Here is a 27,165-nt window from a genome sequence, read left to right as displayed (position 1 = left end):
TTCCACATGTGTGCTACCCAGGCGTGACGAAGTAAACTAACACAGGTCTCGTTCTCACTCGGCAGACGACATCGCTGGCCTGGGTACAGTTAGAGAAAATCAAACGAACATGGCTGTCAACGTTCTTCAACATTCCCGACTCGTTATTTTAGAGGGACTGAAAACCAGGTCAAGACATTTTTCGACCGCTGTCATCGCCCAGAAGAACTACAAACTCGTAGTCGTTGGTGGTGGTTCAGGGGGTTGTGCGGTTGCCTCTAAATTCGTTAAAAAACTCGGAGCAGGAAATGTGGCAGTTATTGAGCCTTGTCAGGTAATATTCTACGAAACTGTTGTAATGGATATTTTTTAACGGATAGAATCAAATGACTCAGGCTACTTTTATTTCTGCTGTTATCGTATGACAGAGTTGTGACCTCGGCCTTAGGTCTTTAACCGATTAAGATTTCATGCGTTATCGGGCTCGATATATTTATAGTTTTATACCTATAATCTTAGCCAATCGTCTGTCGTCCGTCGGCGAGCGTCCGGCGTGTACCGTGTGTACACTTTATGTAAAACGCAACTCCTTCCGCCAATTTTGATTTTAACAAAATTTGGTTTGAAACTGGAGCAAATCAGCCAAATTAGCCAATACTTATGAGAAAAATATTTGATTTTAGGCGGAAGGGCAACCCTAAAGTGTGTTTTACCAGAGACATATATATGTCTCTGGTTTTACCTTAACATCAAATGATTTTACCTTAACGTAAAATCACTTCAGGTCAAATCTTTTGAACCTTAAGCATAGATAAATATGATAGGGTCACATATTAGCAAACAAATATTTACCTAAGGCCAAACAACTTTGGCAATATTTGCATATTGGCAAACTTTTGTTTACCTTGAGGTAAATAAAATGCACAGAATGGCAAAAACCCATTTATTTTCCTTAAGGTAACAAAACTTTTGTCATTATGAACATAATGTCAAGTTTTTTTTACCTGAAGTGAAATAAATTGTACATAACGAAAAAAAAAATCACTTAAGGACAAAAAACCTTTGCCATTATTAATGATGTCTTCTCATAGCTCATGTTAAAAAATAATAACAAATGGACAATTTTTTTTTATACTTTGGGACAGTTTGGGTAAAAGATTTGACCTTAAGGGCAATTCTTCTGCCCCTATGTAAAACAGCATCTTTATTGTCTTTTAAGGTCAAATAATTTAACATGGGCGAAAGATTTGCCCTAAGGTGAAATCTTTTCTGCGAGTATTATGTTTATATATAGGTAATAATATAATTATGAAGTCCATAGGACCATAGGTGAGCTTATGACATAGTCCTGTCGACTCCTGTGTAAGTCCATCTGTCGGACCGTCCATCAACAATAACTTGTAAACATGATAACTTGAGTGAATATCAACCAAGTTTGATGAAACTTTAATTTGTATGCAGTCATAATATAGATCAAAAAGATCTCTGGACAATTTGGAAAATATGGAAATTAATCGACAGTAGCGTACAGAGTTATTGCCCTTTGTAATGATGTTATTATTGGACCTTGTGACCTCCTTAACTGTAGTACATATCAGCCAAGTTTGATGAGACTTTGTACGCAGCTATGTATGGACAAGATCTCAGATGAGTTTGAAAATGGAAATTATTCGACCGTAACTAAGAGAGTTATTGCCCTTTGTAATAATATTAACATTTTTTAGCTCACCTATTCTAAAACTAGTGAAAACCTGAATGGATTTAAATGAATTTTGGTCTGGATCATTATTAGGCACTGAGATCAAACTTTGTATAAATTGACAGTGTGGCTCCTCTGGGGCCACTAGGGGAAATTGAGGTAAATATTTTAAATCCCTACTTGTCCTGAATGCCTGAATGGATTTTGATGAAATTTAGTGTGGAGCATTATTCGGCAAGGGAGGTCTTACATTGTATAAACAGAGGTTATACCTCTCCTGGGGCCAGAGGGGCAGGGCCCAATAGGGGAAATTGAGGTAAATCCTTTATATCCTTACTAGTCCTGAACACCTGAATGGATTTTGATGAACTTTGGTCTGGAGAATTATTGGGCAAGATAGAACTAAAGCTGTATAAACAAAGAGTGTGGCTCCCTTCGGTTGGAGTGGCAGGGCCCAATTGGGGAAATTGAGGTTAATCCTTTAAATCCCTACTTGTCCTGAACAACTCCATGCATTTTGATGAAATTTTGTCTGGAGCATTATTGGGTAAAGAAAATCTAACATTGTATAAATGAACAATGTCATTCCATTAGGAGGGGAGGGGCTGTGTCCAATAGGGGAAATAGAAGTACAAATGTATATCATTTAAATCACTGCTTGTCCTGAACAATTGAATGGATCTTGAAAAAATTTGGTCCGGAGTATTATTGGCCAAATGAGATATAATGTATAAATAAAGGATGTGACACTCTTGAGGCAGGAATAAGGGGGACCAGTAGGGGGAATATAGCAAAAAAAAACCTTTTCCTTTTTCAAGAATGACAGAATTTAGTCCATCTGTAGTTTGAACCATTGTTGAAATATTACTTAAATTAGATTATTTTGCCATAATTACTGAAATACCCAGGTGAGCTCTTGTTTCTTCTAATAATAATTTCTTGTCTGGGCCATAACTTCTGAACTTTTGGAAGATATCTGTTGAGGAAACTTGCACCATCTTTAGTCAATGTGCAGTGCACTGCCATAATAAGGTCACTGTGACCTTTAACTCAATGTTAAAGGTCAAATAAGGTTAAAGGTCAAATAAGTGCAAACTTTCCCATACTTCTCAGGGCCTTAACTTCTAAACCATTATTTTGATAAAAAAACTAAAAGCATGCTTACATCACCTACAACCAATGTCAGTGTACTGCAGTTATGTCTTTGCAACCTTTGAGCTCAAGGTCAAACAAAAGCAAATTTTTTGAGCAATTTTTTGTCCAGACCAAGCTTCTACATATATTTGAAGATATGTTGATTGAAATTGTAGCATAGTTGTATCTCTAAAGATGATGATATTGCAAGCACTGCTGTAGGTCACTGACCTTGACCTCAAGGTCAAAGGTCAAATAGATATTATATTTTTCAGACCGATTCTAATCGATACCATGCATTGGTTTTGTTTTGCAGCACCAATTCTAAGTCATTACTGTGGTTTTGTTTTTGGTTTTGTTTTGTTTGACAGCACTAATTCTAAGTTGTTACTGACGTTTCATTTTGTTTGACAGCACTAGTCTTAGTTGTTAGTTGTTACTGTGGTTTTGATTTGTTTGACAGCACCATTACTACCAGCCAATGTTCACACTAGTAGGTGGAGGAATAAAGTCACTGTCTGATGCCACACGACCAATGAAATCAGTCTTGCCAGCCAAATGTGATTGGATTGAATCAAAGGCCGTCAAATTTGACCCCGTCAACCAGAAAGTCACAACAGCCAGTGGAGAAGAGGTATAGCTTTTCTTCGTTGAATACCTTAAAATTCTGTCAGGGGTATTTATACTGCAAAGAAGTTGTAACAGTTAGAGCTCTAATAACTCTTTAATTAAGGATATAAGAAAAAATTAGACCAGAGGTAGGAAATTAAACATACAGGTAATAACAACATAACAATTGTATTGTTATACTGGTAGTACATTTGTATAGCTAAAGCTGTACATTATCATGGAATATTGAATATGGGATTTTGTGGAATTTCAGTCAGTTTGAACAGAATTAAATAAATGTTGTTGAACCTGTTCAAATAATTCGTGATTTTTCCTCAGAAAATAGGCTTGAGTTTGATTTATTCAAGTTAATATTGGCAAAAATTTCAGCAAACAGTAAATCTAGACCCAAATATACAGGCCTACAAGGTATTGCATTAGCTTGTTGCAGATACAGAACAACTGATCAAACAGAAAAATTATATTGAATTCAGTATTTCATGATTATTATGATTGCTATCTTGTACTATCTAACTATCTCATTTCTAGGTTGGGTATGACTACTTGGTGGTTGCTATGGGATTGCAGCTGAACTTTGATAAGGTTTGTAGGCAGTATATTGTAATAAGGTTAGAAGGTACTAAATCTATTATAATAAGGTTAGAAGGTACTAAATCTATTATAATAAGGTTCGCATAATAGAAGGTTTATACACAATGTATTGTAATAAGTTTTGTAGGCAATGAACTACATGTATTGTAATAAAGTTTGCATAATAAGGTTTGTACTTTGTAGGCAATAAATGTATTCTAGAAGGTTTGTAGGCGATGTATGTATTATAAAAGGTTTTTAGACGATATACATATATATGTATTATGATAAGGTTTTTAGACACTATGTAGTAACTTTCTAGGGTCATAAGGGTAGTAACATTCCATCTGCCAGTCAATTACTTATTCTCACTTTCAGCTACAGAAATCAGGGTTGGTTCTACTTTGTGTTTGAACTGAAAATAATCTTTTAGATATTATTATGGAATATGGATTTCTTTTCGGGTTCTCAGTGAGTCTATATTAACACATCGTTTGCTGCCTTCAGATTAAGGGACTTCCAGAAGCATTCGACCTTGACCCCCAGGTTGTATCAAACTATTGGACTAAGACAGTGGTAAACACCTATCCTGCCATACAGAGATTCAAGGGAGGTAATGCCATCTTCACCTTTCCAAACACACCAATCAAATGTGCCGGTGCTCCCCAGAAGATTATGTATCTTGCCGAGGAACTTTTCAGAAAGGTGAGACAAGACCTGTGGTAAAGTTAACTGATAAAAAGAGGTTTTTTACACAGATTAATAGAATTGAAAAAAACGATGCAATTTGGTAAATTACAGTCCCCTCAACAGATGTGAAATTATTTGGCAGATGATAACTGAGGTTAACCCATTCCCAAAGTGTGACTAAAAGCTTTGATGTAGATCAAAGTTGTTTTGCTACATGGCACACCACCTCATGAAACTTTCTAGCCCACCATCACCCGTCCATCTGTCCATCCATGTAAAAAACCAAGGTCATTTGGTCCAAAGGTCAAGGATAAATTTTGTGTATCTTTTAACTAATGAACATTTTGCTATGTCACAATAAAATGAAAATGGTTGGAACTCAAAAAAGGCTTGATCTGAACAAAGGTCAAGGTCACTGGGTCAAAGGTCAAAGTCACAGGTTCAAAGGTCAAAGTCAAATTTTGTGTCTTTTTAACAATCAAAGTTTTGTTATCAATCTAAGTTACTCAGAATTAAACACAGAGTCAGCTGACTAAAGATGCAGGCCAATAGGTCAGACCAAGGTCAAAAATTATATTTTCAACTTCTTAATAACCAAGTGGCCCAGGGACCTGATATTTGGTCAGCATCATGCTGGGATGAAGGGCTACCAACTTTTTTTCAAATGAATGACCTTGATTACTTTCAAGGTCACAGGGGTCAAATGTGTTAAAATCTTTTCAATCAACTTTTTTTCATTTATCAATGTTCAGATGAATGACATTGACTTACTTTCATGGTCACAGGGGTCAAGTATGTTAGAATCTTTAAACAAAATCGTCTTATTAAGCAAGATGTTCATAGCCATGAAATTGGGCCAATAGCAGTCATGATACTGGAATAGTTACATGCTTTGATAACAGACTGAAAATTTGTTCAAATGAATGACATTGCCTTACCTTCAAGGTCACACATTACAAATGTGTAATAAAATTCCTATCAGTATTTATTTCAGAATTAAGGTTACAGCTTTGCTTTCAGGTTAGTTGTATTATTATAGTTTGTAGTAATTCTATTTTCATGCTGGCAAAAAATTTTCAGAAGAGCAAATCATTGTTTTTTCTTCATTTCAGAACAACACAAGAAAAGATACAAATGTAATATTCAACACATCCCTTGGTGTAATATTTGGTGTAAAAAAATATGCAGAAAGTCTTCTGAAAGTCGTAGAATCCAGGTAACTAAAATTCTACCATATTAGCTAAAGTTTCCCTACAAACCTGGTTAGAGTTTCCCTACAAACCTGGCTAGAGTTTCCCTACAAACCTGTTTAGACTTTCCCTACAAACCTGGCTAGAGTTTCCCTACAAACCTGGTTAGACTTTCCCTACAAACCTGGCTAGAGTTTCCCTACAAACCTGGTTAGACTTTCCCTACAAACCTGGTTAGAGTTTCACTACAAACCTGGTTAAAGTTTCCCTACAAACCTGGCTAGAGTTCCACTACAAACCTGGTTAAAGTTTCCCTACAAACCTGCTTAGAGTTTCCCTACAAACCTGGCTAGAGTTCCACTACAAACCTGGTTAGCGTTTCCCTACAAACCTGGTTAGACTTTCCCTACAAACCTGGTTAGAGTTTCCCTACAAACCTGGCTAGAGTTCCACTACCGCACTAGCTATCGCAATCATTCATTGGTGGAGCAGTCTTGGATCTGTTGTTCACTATATGCCCTTGGTCTTCATTACCTGTACCATTAGCTCACTTGTCTAAAGAGAAATTCTATTTTTCCATTGAAACTATGTCAAATACATTACAATGACTTATTTTTTAAACTCTCATCTAGTTAAAAGTTCATGCTTTGCTCAATGTTTTCCATGAGACTTTAGAAATGTCACTGCAGGCTGATGGAGATTGATTTGAAAAAAAAAGTTATAGACAAATTTTTGTTTTGTTTTAGAAATATCCAAGTAAATTACAAAAGGAATTTAGTGGAGGTTCGTGCATCAGAGCGTGAGGCCGTGTTTGAGAACCTCGATAATCCAGGGGAAATGGAGGTGTTTAAGGTAGGATATTTAACAGCCCCGCAGTGATGCTAATGAGACTGTTTAGTAAGTTGTTTACGGACATGTAGTGCAATACCAATACCACATTAATCCTCAAAATATACCCCTTCCCCAACTGCAAAAGTTCAGTCTGAAATTTTGAGGTGTTATTGATTTATTTGAAATAAAAACTCTTGTTGGAGTTTCACTGATAGCGATACTGTATTATGTGTTCTCTAAGAAGTGATACAATGCAAATCTTACAATACATAATATCTGTTTTACTTTTATTGCTTCAGGATCAATATTGAGAATTAATGCTATTTCAATAGCATCATGATGCTTTAATTTGAATATACTGCTGTATGAATGCTGATTGTATGCTATTTACAGTATGACATGCTACATGTGACTCCACCAATGTCCACGCCAGACGAGCTTCGTACCAGTGACATCGTGAATGAAGCAGGGTTTGTTGATGTAAACAAGGAGACACTGCAGCACAACAGCTTTCCAAATATCTTTGCCATTGGTGACTGTAACAGTGCACCCACATCTAAGACAGCTGCTGCTGTTGGTAAGGTCAAGGGCATGCTCAAGGTCACGCGCAAAGTCATGGCCATGAATGCTATAGGATACTGTAGATGTCCCATTGTTGATATTTTCTTGTCCAACTTTATGGCTGATAAATATATTTCACTGAATATATCATCATACATGGACTGTGTCTTTGACCATCACTTAAAAAGAAGGTCAAAGGCCAAGGCCAATACTCAAGGATTTTGTAGTAGAGTATAAGTTAGTGAAATATTATCAGAATGGAGAATTAGAGTACTCCAGATATATTAGTGCATTCAGGGCTTCAAGTAGAGCCTTGAATGGCAGGGATTTTCCTACAAAAGAAACGGGGTCCGTTAAAAGGACCCATACCCTAACAAAATCATGTGAAAATTCTCAATTTGCCGTTGAAAGAAATTGCCATATGATGTTTTCCAGATTGGTCAAAAATCCAAGGTGGCCACCATGGCCAATAGTCATTATACAGTGGAACTTCGTAAACTTGAACTCGGATAACTCGAATACCCCGCTTACCTCGAAGTACCTCGCCGGTCCCGGCCGGATTCTCTCTTTATCTTAGTAAAAAAAAACTCGGATAATTCGAATTCGGATAACTCGAAAAACTCGGATAATACGAAGTAAAAATTTGGTCCCAACAATAAAAATCCTACTTGAAATGTTCGAATAACTCTAAGTATAATTTTCGTCGATCGATGGCAAACGCCGACATTTTTTAAGAGCTAAATTCCGTTTGTAATACTGAACATATCGGCACTACTAACCTACATGCTATTATAAGTGTTTCATAAATTCATAAAAGGAATTGTCGGTTGAATCTTATAACAACAAGTCTTGGTGATAAAAAGTACTGCTTTACTTACATCAGGTAATTTCCCTGTTCGCTCAAGCGGAACTAATCTCTGACACACCGGTAGATCTACCCGGCTGATGTTTTTACAGGTGTAGAAATGACACAGTCACCGGCGCCTATTAAATCTTTAAACTGCTGAAACAATAGCGTAATTACTACCGAGGTGTTCAGAGTACAACTGTAACGGCCAACTCAGTTACAGTAACATTTTATACGCACATGCGCAGCCCAACTTCCGGTCCTAATACACATGGAAATTGCGTGGTTATCAATAAAAAGTAAGTAGGCCGATCAAACAGTTCTTTATATATGTCCAATAAAAGGTAATGGTTCTGTTACGTTTTGTATGCAATCTGTGTTAAACTTAAACGGTTATTTGTTTTGACATTGATAACTTGTTATTTTGTCGAATTCCGTTTTATCGTTTACCTTTTGCAAACATGACTTGCACATCAGATCGTTATTGAAGTGACTATGTGAAAGAAACTTTATCGTGACTGTATAACGCAAAACTACACCAAATTACAAGTAACATAACGAAACATTACATATATATTTACATGTATTGACCAGTCTTCACACTAAACTGATGAGCGACAGAGCGAAGTTATAATGATTATATAATGTTGACAAATATTGACCAAACTTTTCACCAAAAATGATAACTCACTTAATTCGAACACTCGGATAACTCGAAGTTTTTTCGTGGTCCCGTCGACTTCGAGTTAACGAAGTTCCCCTGTACTTGCTTATGAGTATGTATACTACAATGGAACAAGGGTCTTTAGAGTCGGATGACAGTTAAGGCCCATGGGCCTCTTGTTTAAAACCTTAATCATTACAAGTATGTATAGTGTCAATGAAGTTATAAAGATGGGGCTACATTACATCTGAGTAGTTATTTCCTGATTGTTTCAGCGGCCCAGTGTGGAGTGTTGGAGCGGAATCTGTCGGCTGTAATGAAAGAAGGGAAGCAGTCGGCCAAGGTAGAGTTTAGTGTGTATGATAAAACCTCGGGTGAAGGTAGAGTTTAGTCTATATGATAAAACCTCGGGTGTAGATAGAGTTTAGTCTGTATGATAAAACCTCGGGTGTAGATAGAGTTTAGTCTGTATGATAAAACCTCGGGTGAAGGTAGAGTTTAGTCTGTATGATAAAACCTCGGGTGTAGATAGAGTTTAGTGTGTATGATAAAACCTCGGGTGTAGCGGGTGTAGATAGAGTTTAGTCTGTATGATAAAACCTCGGGTGAAGGTAGAGTTTAGTCTGTATGATAAAACCTCGGGTGAAGGTAGAGTTTAGTCTGTATGATAAAACCTCGGGTGAAGGTAGAGTTTAGTCTGTATGATAAAACCTCGGGTGAAGGTAGAGTTTAGTGTGTATGATAAAACCTCGGGTGAAGGTAGAGTTTAGTGTGTATGATAAAACCTCGGGTGAAGGTAGAGTTTAGTGTGTATGATAAAACCTCGGGTGAAGGTAGAGTTTAGTCTGTATGATAAAACCTCGGGTGAAGGTAGAGTTTAGTCTGTATGATAAAACCTCGGGTGAAGGTAGAGTTTAGTCTGTATGATAAAACCTCGGGTGAAGGTAGAGTTTAGTGTGTATGATAAAACCTCGGGTGAAGGTAGAGTTTAGTGTGTATGATAAAACCTCGGGTGAAGGTAGAGTTTAGTCTATATGATAAAACCTCGGGTGAAGGTAGAGTTTAGTGTGTATGATAAAACCTCGGGTGAAGGTAGAGTTTAGTGTGTATGATAAAACCTCGGGTGAAGGTAGAGTTTAGTCTGTATGATAAAACCTCGGGTGAAGGTAGAGTTTAGTGTGTATGATAAAACCTCGGGTGAAGGTAGAGTTTAGTCTGTATGATAAAACCTCGGGTGAAGGTAGAGTTTAGTCTGTATGATAAAACCTCGGGTGAAGGTAGAGTTTAGTGTGTATGATAAAACCTCGGGTGAAGGTAGAGTTTAGTCTGTATGATAAAACCTCGGGTGAAGGTAGAGTTTAGTCTGTATGATAAAACCTCGGGTGAAGGTAGAGTTTAGTCTGTATGATAAAACCTCGGGTGAAGGTAGAGTTTAGTCTGTATGATAAAACCTCGGGTGAAGGTAGAGTTTAGTCTGTATGATAAAACCTCGGGTGAAGGTAGAGTTTAGTCTAGTATGATAAAACCTCGGGTGAAGGTAGAGTTTAGTGTGTATGATAAAACCTCGGGTGAAGGTAGAGTTTAGTGTGTATGATAAAACCTCGGGTGAAGGTAGAGTTTAGTCTATATGATAAAACCTCGGGTGAAGGTAGAGTTTAGTGTGTATGATAAAACCTCGGGTGAAGGTAGAGTTTAGTCTGTATGATAAAACCTCGGGTGAAGGTAGAGTTTAGTCTATATGATAAAACCTCGGGTGAAGGTAGAGTTTAGTCTGTATGATAAAACCTCGGGTGAAGGTAGAGTTTAGTGTGTATGATAAAACCTCGGGTGAAGGTAGAGTTTAGTCTATATGATAAAACCTCGGGTGAAGGTAGAGTTTAGTGTGTATGATAAAACCTCGGGTGAAGGTAGAGTTTAGTGTGTATGATAAAACCTCGGGTGAAGGTAGAGTTTAGTCTGTATGATAAAACCTCGGGTGAAGGTAGAGTTTAGTCTATATGATAAAACCTCGGGTGAAGGTAGAGTTTAGTGTGTATGATAAAACCTCGGGTGAAGGTAGAGTTTAGTCTATATGATAAAACCTCGGGTGAAGGTAGAGTTTAGTCTATATGATAAAACCTCGGGTGAAGGTAGAGTTTAGTCTATATGATAAAACCTCGGGTGAAGGTAGAGTTTAGTGTGTATGATAAAACCTCGGGTGAAGGTAGAGTTTAGTCTATATGATAAAACCTCGGGTGAAGGTAGAGTTTAGTCTATATGATAAAACCTCGGGTGAAGGTAGAGTTTAGTCTGTATGATAAAACCTCGGGTGAAGGTAGAGTTTAGTCTATATGATAAAACCTCGGGTGAAGGTAGAGTTTAGTCTATATGATAAAACCTCGGGTGAAGGTAGAGTTTAGTGTGTATGATAAAACCTCGGGTGAAGGTAGAGTTTAGTCTATATGATAAAACCTCGGGTGAAGGTAGAGTTTAGTCTATATGATAAAACCTCGGGTGAAGGTAGAGTTTAGTGTGTATGATAAAACCTCGGGTGTAGATAGAGTTTAGTCTATATGATAAAACCTCGGGTGAAGGTAGAGTTTAGTCTATATGATAAAACCTCGGGTGAAGGTAGAGTTTAGTCTATATGATAAAACCTCGGGTGAAGGTAGAGTTTAGTGTGTATGATCAAACCTCGGGTGAAGGTAGAGTTTAGTGTGTATGATAAAACCTCGGGTGAAGGTAGAGTTTAGTGTGTATGATAAAACCTCGGGTGTAGATAGAGTTTAGTGTGTATGATAAAACCTCGGGTGTAGGTAGAGTTTAGTCTATATGATAAAACCTCGGGTGTAGATAGAGTTTAGTGTGTATGATAAAACCTCGGGTGAAGGTAGAGTTTAGTGTGTATGATAAAACCTCGGGTGTAGATAGAGTTTAGTGTGTATGATAAAACCTCGGGTGAAGGTAGAGTTTAGTGTGTATGATAAAACCTCGGGTGAAGGTAGAGTTTAGTGTGTATGATAAAACCTCGGGTGTAGATAGAGTTTAGTGTGTATGATAAAACCTCGGGTGTAGATAGAGTTTAGTGTGTATGATAAAACCTCGGGTGTAGATAGAGTTTAGTGTGTATGATAAAACCTCGGGTGAAGGTAGAGTTTAGTGTGTATGATAAAACCTCGGGTGAAGGTAGAGTTTAGTGTGTATGATAAAACCTCGAGTGAAGGTAGAGTTTAGTCTATATGATAAAACCTCGGGTGAAGGTAGAGTTTAGTGTGTATGATAAAACCTCGGGTGTAGATAGAGTTTAGTGTGTATGATAAAATCGGGTGAAGGTAGAGTTTAGTCTGTATGATAAAACCTCAGATGAAGGTAGAGTTTAGTGTGTATGATAAAACCTCGGGTGAAGGTAGAGTTTAGTGTGTATGATAAAACCTCAGATGAAGGTAGAGTTTAGTGTGTATGATAAAACCTCAGATAAAGGTAGAGTTTAGTGTGTATGATAAAATCGGGTGAAGGTAGAGTTTAGTGTGTATGATAAAACCTCGGGTGAAGGTAGAGTTTAGTGTGTATGATAAAATCGGGTGAAGGTAGAGTTTAGTGTGTATGATAAAATCGGGTGAAGGTAGAGTTTAGTGTGTATGATAAAATCGGGTGAAGGTAGAGTTTAGTCTGTATGATAAAACCTCAGATGAAGGTAGAGTTTAGTGTGTATGATAAAACCTCGGGTGAAGGTAGAGTTTAGTCTATATAATAAAACCTCGGGTGAAGGTAGAGTTTAGTCTGTATGATAAAACCTCGGGTGAAGGTAGAGTTTAGTCTGTATGATAAAACCTCGGGTGAAGGTAGAGTTTAGTCTGTATGATAAAACCTCGGGTGAAGGTAGAGTTTAGTGTGTATGATAAAACCTCGGGTGAAGGTAGAGTTTAGTCTATATGATAAAACCTCGGGTGAAGGTAGAGTTTAGTCTATCTGATAAAACCTCGGGTGAAGGTAGAGTTTAGTCTATATGATAAAACCTCGGGTGAAGGTAGAGTTTAGTCTATATGATAAAACCTCGGGTGAAGGTAGAGTTTAGTGTGTATAATAAAACCTCGGGTGAAGGTAGAGTTTAGTGTGTATAATAAAACCTTGGGTGTAGATAGAGTTTAGTCTGTATGATAAAACCTCGGGTGAAGGTAGAGTTTAGTCTATATGATAAAACCTCGGGTGAAGGTAGAGTTTAGTGTGTATGATAAAACCTCGGGTGTAGATAGAGTTTAGTCTGTATGATAAAACCTCGGGTGTAGGTAGAGTTTAGTGTGTATGATAAAACCTCGGGTGTAGATAGAGTTTAGTGTGTATGATAAAACCTCGGGTGTAGATAGAGTTTAGTGTGTATGATAAAACCTCGGGTGAAGGTAGAGTTTAGTGTGTATGATAAAACCTCGGGTGTAGATAGAGTTTAGTGTGTATGATAAAACCTCGGGTGTAGATAGAGTTTAGTGTGTATGATAAAACCTCGGGTGAAGGTAGAGTTTAGTGTGTATGATATAAAACCTCGGGTGTAGGTAGAGTTTAGTGTGTATGATAAAACCTCGGGTGAAGGTAGAGTTTAGTGTGTATGATAAAACCTCGGGTGAAGGTAGAGTTTAGTGTGTATGATAAAACCTCGGGTGAAGGTAGAGTTTAGTGTGTATGATAAAACCTCGGGTGAAGGTAGAGTTTAGTCTGTATGATAAAACCTCGGGTGAAGGTAGAGTTTAGTGTGTATAATAAAACCTCGGGTGTAGGTAGAGTTTAGTCTGTATGATAAAACCTCGGGTGAAGGTAGAGTTTAGTGTGTATGATAAAACCTCGGGTGAAGGTAGAGTTTAGTCTATATGATAAAACCTCGGGTGAAGGTAGAGTTTAGTGTGTATGATAAAACCTCGGGTGAAGGTAGAGTTTAGTGTGTATGATAAAACCTCGGGTGAAGGTAGAGTTTAGTCTGTATGATAAAACCTCGGGTGAAGGTAGAGTTTAGTCTATATGATAAAACCTCGGGTGAAGGTAGAGTTTAGTGTGTATGATAAAACCTCGGGTGAAGGTAGAGTTTAGTCTATATGATAAAACCTCGGGTGAAGGTAGAGTTTAGTCTATATGATAAAACCTCGGGTGAAGGTAGAGTTTAGTCTATATGATAAAACCTCGGGTGAAGGTAGAGTTTAGTGTGTATAATAAAACCTCGGGTGAAGGTAGAGTTTAGTCTATATGATAAAACCTCGGGTGAAGGTAGAGTTTAGTCTATATGATAAAACCTCGGGTGAAGGTAGAGTTTAGTGTGTATGATAAAACCTCGGGTGAAGGTAGAGTTTAGTCTATTGATAAAACCTCGGGTGAAGGTAGAGTTTAGTCTATATGATAAAACCTCGGGTGAAGGTAGAGTTTAGTGTGTATGATAAAACCTCGGGTGAAGGTAGAGTTTAGTCTATATGATAAAACCTCGGGTGAAGGTAGAGTTTAGTCTGTATGATAAAGCCTCGGGTGAAGGTAGAGTTTAGTGTGTATAATAAAACCTCGGGTGAGTAGTTTAGTGTGTATATAAAACCTCGGGTGTAGATAGAGTTTAGTCTATATGATAAAACCTCGGGTGAAGGTAGAGTTTAGTCTATATGATAAAACCTCGGGTGAAGGTAGAGTTTAGTCTATATGATAAAACCTCGGGTGAAGGTAGAGTTTAGTGTGTATGATAAAACCTCGGGTGAAGGTAGAGTTTAGTGTGTATGATAAAACCTCGGGTGAAGGTAGAGTTTAGTGTGTATGATAAAACCTCGGGTGTAGATAGAGTTTAGTGTGTATGATAAAACCTCGGGTGTAGGTAGAGTTTAGTCTATATGATAAAACCTCGGGTGTAGATAGAGTTTAGTGTGTATGATAAAACCTCGGGTGAAGGTAGAGTTTAGTGTGTATGATAAAACCTCGGGTGTAGATAGAGTTTAGTGTGTATGATAAAACCTCGGGTGAAGGTAGAGTTTAGTGTGTATGATAAAACCTCGGGTGAAGGTAGAGTTTAGTGTGTATGATAAAACCTCGGGTGTAGATAGAGTTTAGTGTGTATGATAAAACCTCGGGTGTAGATAGAGTTTAGTGTGTATGATAAAACCTCGGGTGTAGATAGAGTTTAGTGTGTATGATAAAACCTCGGGTGAAGGTAGAGTTTAGTGTGTATGATAAAACCTCGGGTGAAGGTAGAGTTTAGTGTGTATGATAAAACCTCGAGTGAAGGTAGAGTTTAGTCTATATGATAAAACCTCGGGTGAAGGTAGAGTTTAGTGTGTATGATAAAACCTCGGGTGTAGATAGAGTTTAGTGTGTATGATAAAATCGGGTGAAGGTAGAGTTTAGTCTGTATGATAAAACCTCAGATGAAGGTAGAGTTTAGTGTGTATGATAAAACCTCGGGTGAAGGTAGAGTTTAGTGTGTATGATAAAACCTCAGATGAAGGTAGAGTTTAGTGTGTATGATAAAACCTCAGATAAAGGTAGAGTTTAGTGTGTATGATAAAATCGGGTGAAGGTAGAGTTTAGTGTGTATGATAAAACCTCGGGTGAAGGTAGAGTTTAGTGTGTATGATAAAATCGGGTGAAGGTAGAGTTTAGTGTGTATGATAAAATCGGGTGAAGGTAGAGTTTAGTGTGTATGATAAAATCGGGTGAAGGTAGAGTTTAGTCTGTATGATAAAACCTCAGATGAAGGTAGAGTTTAGTGTGTATGATAAAACCTCGGGTGAAGGTAGAGTTTAGTCTATATAATAAAACCTCGGGTGAAGGTAGAGTTTAGTCTGTATGATAAAACCTCGGGTGAAGGTAGAGTTTAGTCTGTATGATAAAACCTCGGGTGAAGGTAGAGTTTAGTCTGTATGATAAAACCTCGGGTGAAGGTAGAGTTTAGTGTGTATGATAAAACCTCGGGTGAAGGTAGAGTTTAGTGTGTATGATAAAACCTCAGATGTAGATAGAGTTTAGTCTATATAATAAAACCTCGGGTGAAGGTAGAGTTTAGTCTGTATGATAAAACCTCGGGTGAAGGTAGAGTTTAATCTGTATGATAAAACCTCGGGTGTAGATAGGGTTTGGTCTGTATGATAAAACCTCAGATGAAGGTAGAGTTTAGTCTTTATAATAAAACCTTGGGTGTAGATAGAGTTTAGTCTGTATGATAAAACCTCGGGTGAAGGTAGAGTTTAGTCTGTATGATAAAGCCTCGGGTGAAGGTAGAGTTTAGTCTGTATGATAAAACCTCAGGTGTAGATAGAGTTTAGTCTGTATGATAAAACCTCAGGTGTAGATAGAGTTTAGTCTGTATGATAAAACCTCGGGTGAAGGTAGAGTTTAGTCTGTATGATAAAACCTCAAGTGAAATAAGAGTTTAGTCTGTGTGATAAAACCTATTGTCAGCGGATTTTCAAGCACATCTTCATTACTTAATTTCTGATGTATTTATGTTTGAAAAAATGTATGATGGTTTAAGTATATAACATCTCTACAACTGCTCCTAGACAATAATTGATGACATGCCAAAATTTAAATTATTTTGTGTAAGGGAGATAACTCTTTTATTTGTTAAAACAATATTTTCCTAGAATATTGAATAGTCACTAAGTATATGAAATAAAAAACGATGTAATTTCGATGTGGTTTATTCCTTCAGTATGATGTAAATTTGATGTGATTACTTCCTCCAGTATGATGTAACTTTGATGTGATTTCTTCCTCCAGTACAATGTAAATTTGATGTGATTACTTCCTCGAGTATGATGTGATTTCTTCCTCCAATATGATGTAATATTGATGTGATTTCCAGTATGATGTATATTTGATGTGATTTCTTCCTCCAGTATGATGTAATTTTGATGTGATTTTCAGTATGATGGCTATACTTCCTGCCCACTCATAACCAGCCGAGGAAAGTGTATCCTGGCCGAGTTTGACTATGATGCGCAGCCGCTGGAGACATTCCCTATAAATCAGGGCAAAGAGAGATCAACTATGTACCACCTTAAGGCCAAGGTCATGCCAGAACTATACTGGAAAATGCTTCTCAAGTAAGGCACAAACCTTAAGGTCAAAGACATGCCAGAACTATACTGGAAAATGCTTCTCAAGTAAGGCACCAACTTAAGGTCAAAGACATGCCAGAACTATACTGGAAAATGCTTCTCAAGTAAGGCACCAACTTAAGGTCAAAGACATGCCAGAACTATACTGGAAAATGCTTCTCAAGTAAGGCACAAACCTTAAGGTCAAAGACATGCCAGAACTATACTGGAAAATGCTTCTCAAGTAAGGCACCAACTTAAGGTCAAAGTCATGCCAGAACTTTACTGGAAAATGCTTCTCAAGTAAGGCACCAACTTAAGGTCAAAGACATGCAAGAACTATACTGGAAAATGCTTCTCAAGTAAGGCACCAACTTAAGGTCAAAGACATGCAAGAACTATACTGGAAAATGCTTCTCAAGTAAGGCACCAACTTAAGGTCAAAGTCATGCCAGAACTTTACTGGAAAATGCTTCTCAAGTAAGGCACCAACTTAAGGTCAAAGACATGCAAGAACTATACTGGAAAATGCTTCTCAAGTAAGGCACCAACTTAAGGTCAAAGACATGCAAGAACTATACTGGAAAATGCTTCTCAAGTAAGGCACCAACTTAAGGTCAAAGTCATGCCAGAACTTTACTGGAAAATGCTTCTCAAGTAAGGCACCAACTTAAGGTCAAAGACATGCAAGAACTATACTGGAAAATGCTTCTCAAGTAAGGCACCAACTTAAGGTCAAAGACATGCAAGAACTATACTGGAAAATGCTTCTCAAGTAAGGCACCAACTTAAGGTCAAAGACATGCAAGAACTATACTGGAAAATGCTTCTCAAGTAAGGCACAAACCTTAAGGTCAAAGTCATGCCAGAACTTTACTGGAAAATGCTTCTCAAGTAAGGCACAAACCTTAAGGTCAAAGATTTGCCAGAACTATACTGGAAAATGCTTCTCAAGTAAGGCACCAACTTAAGGTCAAAGACATGCAAGAACTATACTGGAAAATGCTTCTCAAGTAAGGCATCAACTTAAGGTCAAAGTCATGCCAGAACTTTACTGGAAAATGCTTCTCAAGTAGGGCACAAACCTTAAGGTCAAATATTTGCCAGAACTATATCGGAGAACACTTCTCGCATAAGGCATAAACCTAAACGCCAACGTCATGCTAAAACCAATGTATTGTTCAATTCATTAAAATTGAAAATGTGCTAAATGTTTCGTGTATCCCTTGATGGCCAGAATAAACAAATGAAAACATAAAAATAAAATTACGAAAAGAAAAATTAAAATGCTCTTTACAGTTTACATAAGGGCCGTTGTCAGAATATTTTTAGTATTTTTGTATTTTCTTACAGGGGATACTGGAATGGTCCTGGTGTGTACAGGAAATTAATGAGGCTAGGAATGGGGTCATCACAAAAACCGTCCGCGTGAACACGTCTACCACTACTTCATTACCTGATGCTTGTGTGTTAACAGGGAGATTTTCTGTGTGGATTACAATGTATTTTTGTCTTATTTATTCACCGATGGATAAAGCTCTGAGTATTATGATGTTACGCTACATGGTAATTGTGACCTTTCAAAGATAACATCATGCTTAATAATAAGTAGATTCTGAATTTGAAACATGTAATGTAAACCAGAAACAATGGTCATTGAAGTGTGCCAATGAAAAAATGTGAATATTTGATACAGTGCAACTTCCCAAAACTGTTCCTTCTCAAAACGGATCACCTCTTTATACCAATAGAAATGGTAATGTACAGAATTGATCCTTCTTTATTATAGTAATAATGAACTTCCCAATACCGACCCCTCTGAATTCTGAATACCAGACCGATGTTATATCCAAAATGGTTAAAATATACGGTATCCAATATACTTCTGTGGCGATTGTTGTAGGCTTGGTTTAGGGCATACGTGTGAAGTAGGTAAATTGGTACCAACCCACGACTGGAGGAGCATTATGATTCAATAACCAAAACAATCAAGATGAAACCAAATTACCTTGCATCATTGACTAGGTGCAGTCTATTAACCATAAGAAAGCAAGTAGAACATTTGATCTTCAAAAGGCCCTGAATAGGTTATATTAGCAGCAGACAGATTCACATACAACAAGGAAGCTAAAAGTAGATCAAGCTTCATCTTAAAATATAATATTGATGTCTTGAATAAGATCGGTAGGAACTGGTTAATGTTCAGAATTATAAAAATATTTTATTTATAAAACCATGCCAAGTTTGCAATGAATAAACACCCCTTATCTTACCCCATAAGCACAGAGATGTAGTGACAGGCCGGATCCAGGTCATTGCTAATGACAAGCCTTGTAAAATTACATAACAATGGCATACGCCAGTTTGCAATCAGTATTACAATTGATCTAGTGTGTTTAATTTCCATAGAAATCGGTATTTTATGTAATCATTAACTTCTATAATATTGATACTGCTTCATAGATACAAATCGTCTTCCGATTAATATTATCCTCGGATACTGACCGGTCAAAATGGATCATTTCTCCAATCTGAACTTTATCTAAACCAGCCAAATATTCATGTACCGTAAAAGATTGGTTTAGTCAGAGATGTTCCAATGTAGCACAAATCATTTTACCAAAGAAGTATGTTTTCCATCTTGAAGCTTTTACTTGGAAAGATTTTTTTATAAGAAGGTCACAGCAGTAATGTATTTCTTGAACTAGACAGGCTAACAGGTATACACACTATCAGGTTATGTAACAACTAGCATTCCTGGGTAGGATATTTACTGGATAATTCAGTGGTTGTATTAGACAGGATGGATAAATTGGACAGGATGCCATTTCTTTATGGTCAGATTAGACAGGTGTTGGAACAAGTGTTTCACTGTGGCTTTATACATTGACAGGGTCAGACAATCATTTTGTAGGTGAATTTTGCTCCATCCTATATCCTTATTAATAATGCATAATTATATTTGTTGAGTTTTTAAGAGAAACCCTATTGTTAGAATTAATTGTGTCATTTTCTGATCAGTGTTCGTAATAGGTTGTTCTCGGATGGTAACATCTCATTGTTTTTTTAGGATTTTGTGCAGTAAGTTTACCACAAGTAGATTGTCAAAGTTTGTATTTCAAACTGATATGCATAGGTGCCATATGTCTGATGTTCATCACTGTCTCTCCAGCTTTTTGTCAGAATACTTTAATATTATAGTATGCTAACTTATATTTCATGTTCTGACTAGATTAAAGGGCTACCTACCTTTCTGTATTTCAACATTCATTCTATTTGGATTTCCCTAGGATTCTTCTGGCCTCTAGCATCCCTGACATGTCCTAACAGGACAAAACAGCTGTAGGATATCTCTAATGTCACTGACATGTCCTAACAGGACAAAACAGCTGTAGGATATCCCTAACATCACTGACAAGTCCTAACAGGACAAAATAGCTGTAGGATATCTCTAACATCACTGACAAGTCCTATTAAAATGACAAAACAGCTGTAGGACACAGTTTATATTATTTACTTAGCTCTGCTGTATCTTACTAAATCCCGTAATATATATCTTTTTTAAAATCCTCAGATCAATACAGACGTCTCATCATTACTTTCTAGGTATTAATCTGTTTTTGATGGATTCTACAAAGTGCTGAACGTGAAATACAGTAGAGATACTGTATATTGATTATGTGAATTACGGTTGAAATACTGTACATTTTGTATATCAATTATGTGAATTATGGTAGAAATGCTGTATATTGATTATGTGAATTACGGTTTAAATTCTGCATACTGATTTTTATCTAGCTTTAATAATCTAATTATGCTTGTTAATTAATGTAACTGTTATCCTTTTTTGATTTACCGGTGCACTATAATTATAAAACCTTTACTTTTCATGTAGAGCTTTTAATGTTACAAGTATCAAATTACAATTGTGGGGATGGTTAGGAAGTGTAGTGGACATGTAGCTGGCCTTTACAAGGTGGTTGGGTCTGATTTCTGTATCTGACATGAAAACATGAAGAAGTCATTTACCCAACCACTTAGCTATTTCACCAGGTACTTTCCTCCCTCTATAAAACCACTTACAGGTTTTTATTGCTTGTTTCATAATTGCTAAAAAAAATAAAGTTTGATTTTAGAACTTTATTACATACATGAAAAAATGAACGAGAAAAAATGTGCCAGAGATTTATATCAATGTACATCATTAGTACATGTATTCATACTAACATAGCTTTTACCAATGATATGATAATATATTTGTTATGATTGTAATAATTATGTTCATGATTTATTTTGCGATTTTTCTTCATTTCCCTGGTGATTTAACTTTTATTGATTTATAGAATTATATATAATTGTTTTTATGTGATACATTTTTACAGTTGATCATGATGAATATTTTGACCTTCCTGCCTTTCTGGTGAACCTGATAGAGCTGTGAGGTGTTTTGGTGTTAAGCATTTTGCTTTAATATGTTACATGTGAATCCAAAGAGGTTAGAAGTGGTTAAAGTCATAAAATAAAAATAAAAATCATGTATTTATGTCAAATCTATTTTAATATAATGCATTTTCTCTGAGAACCAGTTTCTGAAAGAGACATATTTATTTTGGAAATGAGTGTAAAGACTTCATGCTATTTTCCTAAGATTTTATCCCCTGTTTGGTAGTTTTGTAACTATGAAATTTGTTATATCTTGTTTCGATTTCATTTCTGTTTTTGATATACATGTACAGATGAGCTTCAAAGGCTCAAAAGTGACTTCACAACAGAGGTGGTCTCTCAGAAGAGCTTTAATACATGTAACATGAATTGCTGGTTGAGCACATTGAAGCTTCTAGTGCATTCTGTATTAAACACAGTCAGGGCCTAGGAAAAACTTTCATAAGCACTCGTCCATCGGACTAGTGGCCTGGTTAAAAGTACTCGTCCGAACAAAGAATTCACTAGTCCGGAAAAATAATCCAATTTTCATTGAGCCATTTTTATTCAGACATCCTCGGACAACACCCATTATACTTACATGTCACCCAGAACATTCGGAGGTTATCGGTCATCGTAAATGGACTTCCGATCTACAGATGAAGATATGCCTACTTATACCTGCTTTCATGCAGAAATTTTACTATTTTTAGTAATAATCGCACAAAAAAGAATACATAACTAACAATGCATCGATTGTTAAGCAATTTTATTACTGAATACTGAAATAACATAGAAAAATTCTATTCGTCCGACGGACTAGTTGACATCCGCCGGCAAAATCTACTCCTCAAGACGAGCGGACGAGTGCTTTTGCCGGGTTCTGACAGTTTATATGCTTCATTCTAAGGAGAACATTTGTATTGCTTTTCTTGGTAATAAAGGTTGATTGAGAAATAAAACAATATTTCTGATTGATATGTTTTTGAGCATTTTGTTATCAAGATACAATACTCCCTGTGTAACCTTGCCCTGATACAATATTCCCTGTGTAACCTTGCCCTGATACAATACTCCCTGTGTCATCTTGCCCTGATACAATACTCCCTGTGTAATCTTGCCCTGATACAATATTCCCTGTGTAACCTTGCCCTGATACAATACTCCCTGTGTAACCTTGCCCTGATACAATACTCCCTGTGTAACCTTGCCCTGATACAATATTCCCTGTGTAACCTTGCCCTGATACAATACTCCCTGTGTAACCTTGCCCTGATACAATACTCCCTGTGTAACCTTGCCCCGATACAATACTCCCTGTGTAACCTTGCCCCGATACAATACTCCCTGTGTAATCTTGCCCTGATACAATACTCCCTGTGTAACCTTGCCCCGATACAATACTCCCTGTGTAATCTTGCCCTGATACAATACTCCCTGTGTAACCTTGCCCTGATACAATATTCCCTGTGTCATCTTGCCCTGATACAATACTCCCTGTGTCATCTTGCCCTGATACGATATTCCCTGTGTAATCTTGCCCTGATACAATATTCCCTGTGTAACCTTGCCCTGATACAATATTCCCTGTGTAATCTTGCCCTGATACAATATTCCCTGTGTAATCTTGCCCTGATACAATACTCCCTGTGTAACCTTGCCCTGATACAATATTCCCTGTGTAACCTTGCCCTGATACAATATTCCCTGTGTAATCTTGCCCTGATACAATACTCCCTGTGTAACCTTGCCCTGATACAATATTCCCTGTGTAACCTTGCCCCGATACAATACTCCCTGTGTAATCTTGCCCTGATACAATATTCCCTGTGTAACCTTGCCCCGATACAATATTCCCTGTGTAACCTTGCCCTGATACAATATTCCGTGTAATCTTGCCCTGATACAATATTCCCTGTGTAATCTTGCCCCGATACAATACTCCCTGTGTAACCTTGCCCTGATACAATATTCCCTGTGTAACCTTGCCCTGATACAATACTCCCTGTGTAACCTTGCCCTGATACAATATTCCCTGTGTAACCTTGCCCTGATACAATACTCCCTGTGTAACCTTGCCCTGATACAATATTCCCTGTGTCATCTTGCCCTGATACAATACTCCCTGTGTAATCTTGCCCTGATACAATATTCCCTGTGTAACCTTGCCCTGATACAATACTCCCTGTGTAACCTTGCCCTGATACAATACTCCCTGTGTAACCTTGCCCTGATACAATACTCCCTGTGTAACCTTGCCCTGATACAATACTCCCTGTGTAACCTTGCCCCGATACAATACTCCCTGTGTAACCTTGCCCCGATACAATACTCCCTGTGTAATCTTGCCCTGATACAATACTCCCTGTGTAACCTTGCCCCGATACAATACTCCCTGTGTAATCTTGCCCTGATACAATACTCCCTGTGTAACCTTGCCCTGATACAATATTCCCTGTGTCATCTTGCCCTGATACAATACTCCCTGTGTCATCTTGCCCTGATACGATATTCCCTGTGTAATCTTGCCCTGATACAATATTCCCTGTGTAACCTTGCCCTGATACAATATTCCCTGTGTAATCTTGCCCTGATACAATATTCCCTGTGTAATCTTGCCCTGATACAATACTCCCTGTGTAACCTTGCCCTGATACAATATTCCCTGTGTAACCTTGCCCTGATACAATATTCCCTGTGTAATCTTGCCCTGATACAATACTCCCTGTGTAACCTTGCCCTGATACAATATTCCCTGTGTAACCTTGCCCCGATACAATACTCCCTGTGTAATCTTGCCCTGATACAATATTCCCTGTGTAACCTTGCCCCGATACAATATTCCCTGTGTAACCTTGCCCTGATACAATATTCCCTGTGTAATCTTGCCCTGATACAATATTCCCTGTGTAATCTTGCCCCGATACAATACTCCCTGTGTAACCTTGCCCTGATACAATATTCCCTGTGTAACCTTGCCCTGATACAATACTCCCTGTGTAACCTTGCCCTGATACAATATTCCCTGTGTAACCTTGCCCTGATACAATATTCCCTGTGTAACCTTGCCCTGATACAATATTCCCTGTGTCATCTTGCCCTGATACAATACTCCCTGTGTCATCTTGCCCTGATACAATATTCCCTGTGTAACCTTGCCCCGATACAATACTCCCTGTGTAATCTTGCCCTGATACAATATTCCCTGTGTAACCTTGCCCTGATACAATATTCCCTGTGTAATCTTGCCCTGATACAATATTCCCTGTGTAATCTTGCCCTGATACAATACTCCCTGTGTAACCTTGCCCTGATACAATATTCCCTGTGTAACCTTGCCCTGATACAATATTCCCTGTGTAACCTTGCCCTGATACAATACTCCCTGTGTAACCTTGCCCTGATACAATACTCCCTGTGTAACCTTGCCCTGATACAATACTCCCTGTGTAATCTTGCCCTGATACAATACTCCCTGTGTAACCTTGCCCCGATACAATACTCCCTGTGTCATCTTGCCCTGATACAATATTCCCTGTGTCATCTTGCCCTGATACAATATTCCCTGTGTAACCTTGCCCCGATACAATACTCCCTGTGTAACCTTGCCCTGATACAATACTCCCTGTGTAACCTTGCCCTGATACAATATTCCCTGTGTAATCTTGCCCTGATACAATATTCCCTGTGTAATCTTGCCCTGATACAATACTCCCTGTGTAACCTTGCCCTGATACAATACTCCCTGTGTAACCTTGCCCTGATACAATACTCCCTGTGTAACCTTGCCCTGATACAATACTCCCTGTGTAACCTTGCCCTGATACAATATTCCCTGTGTCATCTTGCCCTGTTACGTTACTGAGATAACATGGTTCAGCTGACCCCCATGGGGCTGAGGGGCGGTTACCAAAAAGGGGCAATTTGGCAATAATGCTATAAACGACTTCTTAGGAATTGAGTGATGAATCTTGCGCTAGCATCTTAAGGTAATGAGGACCAGTGCCAAAAGGGAGCAATTTGGCTATTGCTATAAACGACTTTTTGTATTTTTGAAATGTTGAAATTCCCACCCCATAACCATATATAGCTTTGTTGGGCACAAAGAGATATACAATATTCTTGTAAAAATAAATCCTGGGGTCTTTCCTCACCCCAAGCGACTTTGCTTCTTAGATATATCTTTGAAACCATTTAGATCCCCACCCTATAACCATATACACTGTTGCATTGTTAGGCATAAAGATATAAACAAAATCATTTTGTAAAAAATGGGCCCTGGGGTCTTTCCCCACCCCTAAAGATTTATGATTAGTTCCTTGAAACCGTTGTCATCCTGACCCCATAACCATATACAGCATCGGTGAGTATAAAGAGATAAACACAATACTGATGTAAAATAGGACCAGGAGGGTTCTTCCCCATCCCAGGGGACTTAGATTCTTTAAACACAATTCGTCTGTTCATTAATGGCATCACCAATAATATAACTTCTAATATAAAACTCTTTGCTGATGACACCTCCCTCTATGTTATAGTACACAGTAATAATGACCTCTATACACCTACTAAAATGATTAATGATGATCTAGCTTCAATTTCTGAATGGGCTGATCAATGGCAAATTCTCTTTAATCCTAATAAAACAATAGCTATGAATTTCCTCGTAGGCTGAATATTATTCATCCTCGTCTTCTATTTAACAATAATCGTATTGCAGAGCATGAATTTCACAATCATCTAGGCCTAACATTTAATAGTAAAGGAACATGGATGGAACATATCTCAAATATTTATCACAAAGCTAACTCTAGACTAAGTATACTTTGTGTTCTAAAAAATTCAGTTGAAAGGAAAACATTAAAAACTTTGTATACTTCATATATTAGACCAGTATTGGAATATGCTGATGTTGTGTGGGACAACTGTACCAAAACTGAATCTGACCTTCTCGAATCTGTCCAGCTTGAAGCTATGCGTATAATAACGGGTCTCCGAAGAGGTACTCCTCACATCATTTTATATACTGAAACACAACTAGAGTCATTAAGCTCAAGAAGACAAAATCATAAACTAATACTTATGTTTAAAATTATCAATAATTACACTCCAACTTATCTATTCAATATCATACAGCCATTTTTAAATGTAAACAATGTCTATACCTTCAGAAATAATAGAGTCTTCAATATACCACAATCACGAACTACTAGCTATATGGAAAGTTTCTTTCCTTCAACAATGACTATGTGGAATGCACAGTACCTTAAGAGAACCTACTTCAGTTTCTTCTTTTAAGCGTAGTATAAAATCAACTATCAATTTGCCTGTTTCTGAAATTTTCATCAATTCTCTTCCGAGGAAACTTAACATAATTTTATGTCAACTAAGGAATTTTAAAAGTAACTTAAATAGTGATAGGTTCCAAGATCACCTGGTTGATAACCCTTCCTGTGCGTGTGGTCCACCTAGAGAGGATATTGTACATTTTTTCTTTCAATGTCCCCTATATTCCAACTTCAGACACCATATTACATCCATACATAATTTATTAGGTTTTATAAATCTTCATTGTTTATTATATGGTATCCTCAATGCATCTGATCATTTGAATAATATTTTATACTTAATCATGTTAACTTATATATTAAATCATCTAAACGTTTCTCTATGTAACATGATGTTGGTAGTAAACATACAATATAGTATATACAGATATATACTTCTATTTCTAGCAAGTTTTGTTTTTGTTTATTGTAACAACATTCTAGTATGAATGTGTGGATGCATGTGTGAGTGAATCCTTGTTGATTATTTTATTACATACAAGTCATCATTTGTAGGCCTGACAGAAAGATGCTGTGCTTTTACTTCACTAAAGAATAATGGTACTTTTATGAATCTTAGCAATG

At 37.4% G+C, this 27,165-nt stretch overlaps 1 protein-coding gene across 1 annotated transcript; it reads left to right on the top strand.

Moving 5' to 3' along the window:
• Positions 1-22,231, top strand: LOC117315362 (sulfide:quinone oxidoreductase, mitochondrial-like). Its single transcript, XM_033869519.1, has 10 exons — positions 1-313; positions 3,276-3,446; positions 3,971-4,024; positions 4,520-4,717; positions 5,815-5,918; positions 6,639-6,744; positions 7,117-7,300; positions 9,071-9,138; positions 16,659-16,837; positions 18,185-22,231. The coding sequence occupies exons 1-10, from the start codon at positions 110-112 to the stop codon at positions 18,261-18,263; spliced, it is 1,347 nt and encodes a 448-aa protein (XP_033725410.1). The 5' UTR covers positions 1-109; the 3' UTR covers positions 18,264-22,231.
• Positions 22,232-27,165: the final 4,934 nt, after the last annotated feature.

This window comes from Pecten maximus, chromosome 17 (genome assembly GCF_902652985.1).
Source record: "Pecten maximus chromosome 17, xPecMax1.1, whole genome shotgun sequence".
Classification (NCBI taxonomy): Eukaryota; Metazoa; Mollusca; class Bivalvia; order Pectinida; family Pectinidae; genus Pecten; species Pecten maximus.
Note: the sequence above shows the minus strand (reverse complement) of the source record. Positions and strands in the feature narration are given on the sequence as shown.

Excerpts from the sequence above, each read along its gene's own strand:
- LOC117315362 (XM_033869519.1), top strand. The coding sequence starts at position 110 with ATGGCTGTCAACGTTCTTCAACATTCCCGACTCGTTATTTTAGAGGGA. Across the intron at positions 5,919-6,638 it reads CTGAAAGTCGTAGAATCCAG|AAATATCCAAGTAAATTACA; the intron begins GTAACTAAAATT and ends GTTTTGTTTTAG. Across the intron at positions 9,139-16,658 it reads AAGGGAAGCAGTCGGCCAAG|TATGATGGCTATACTTCCTG; the intron begins GTAGAGTTTAGT and ends TGTGATTTTCAG.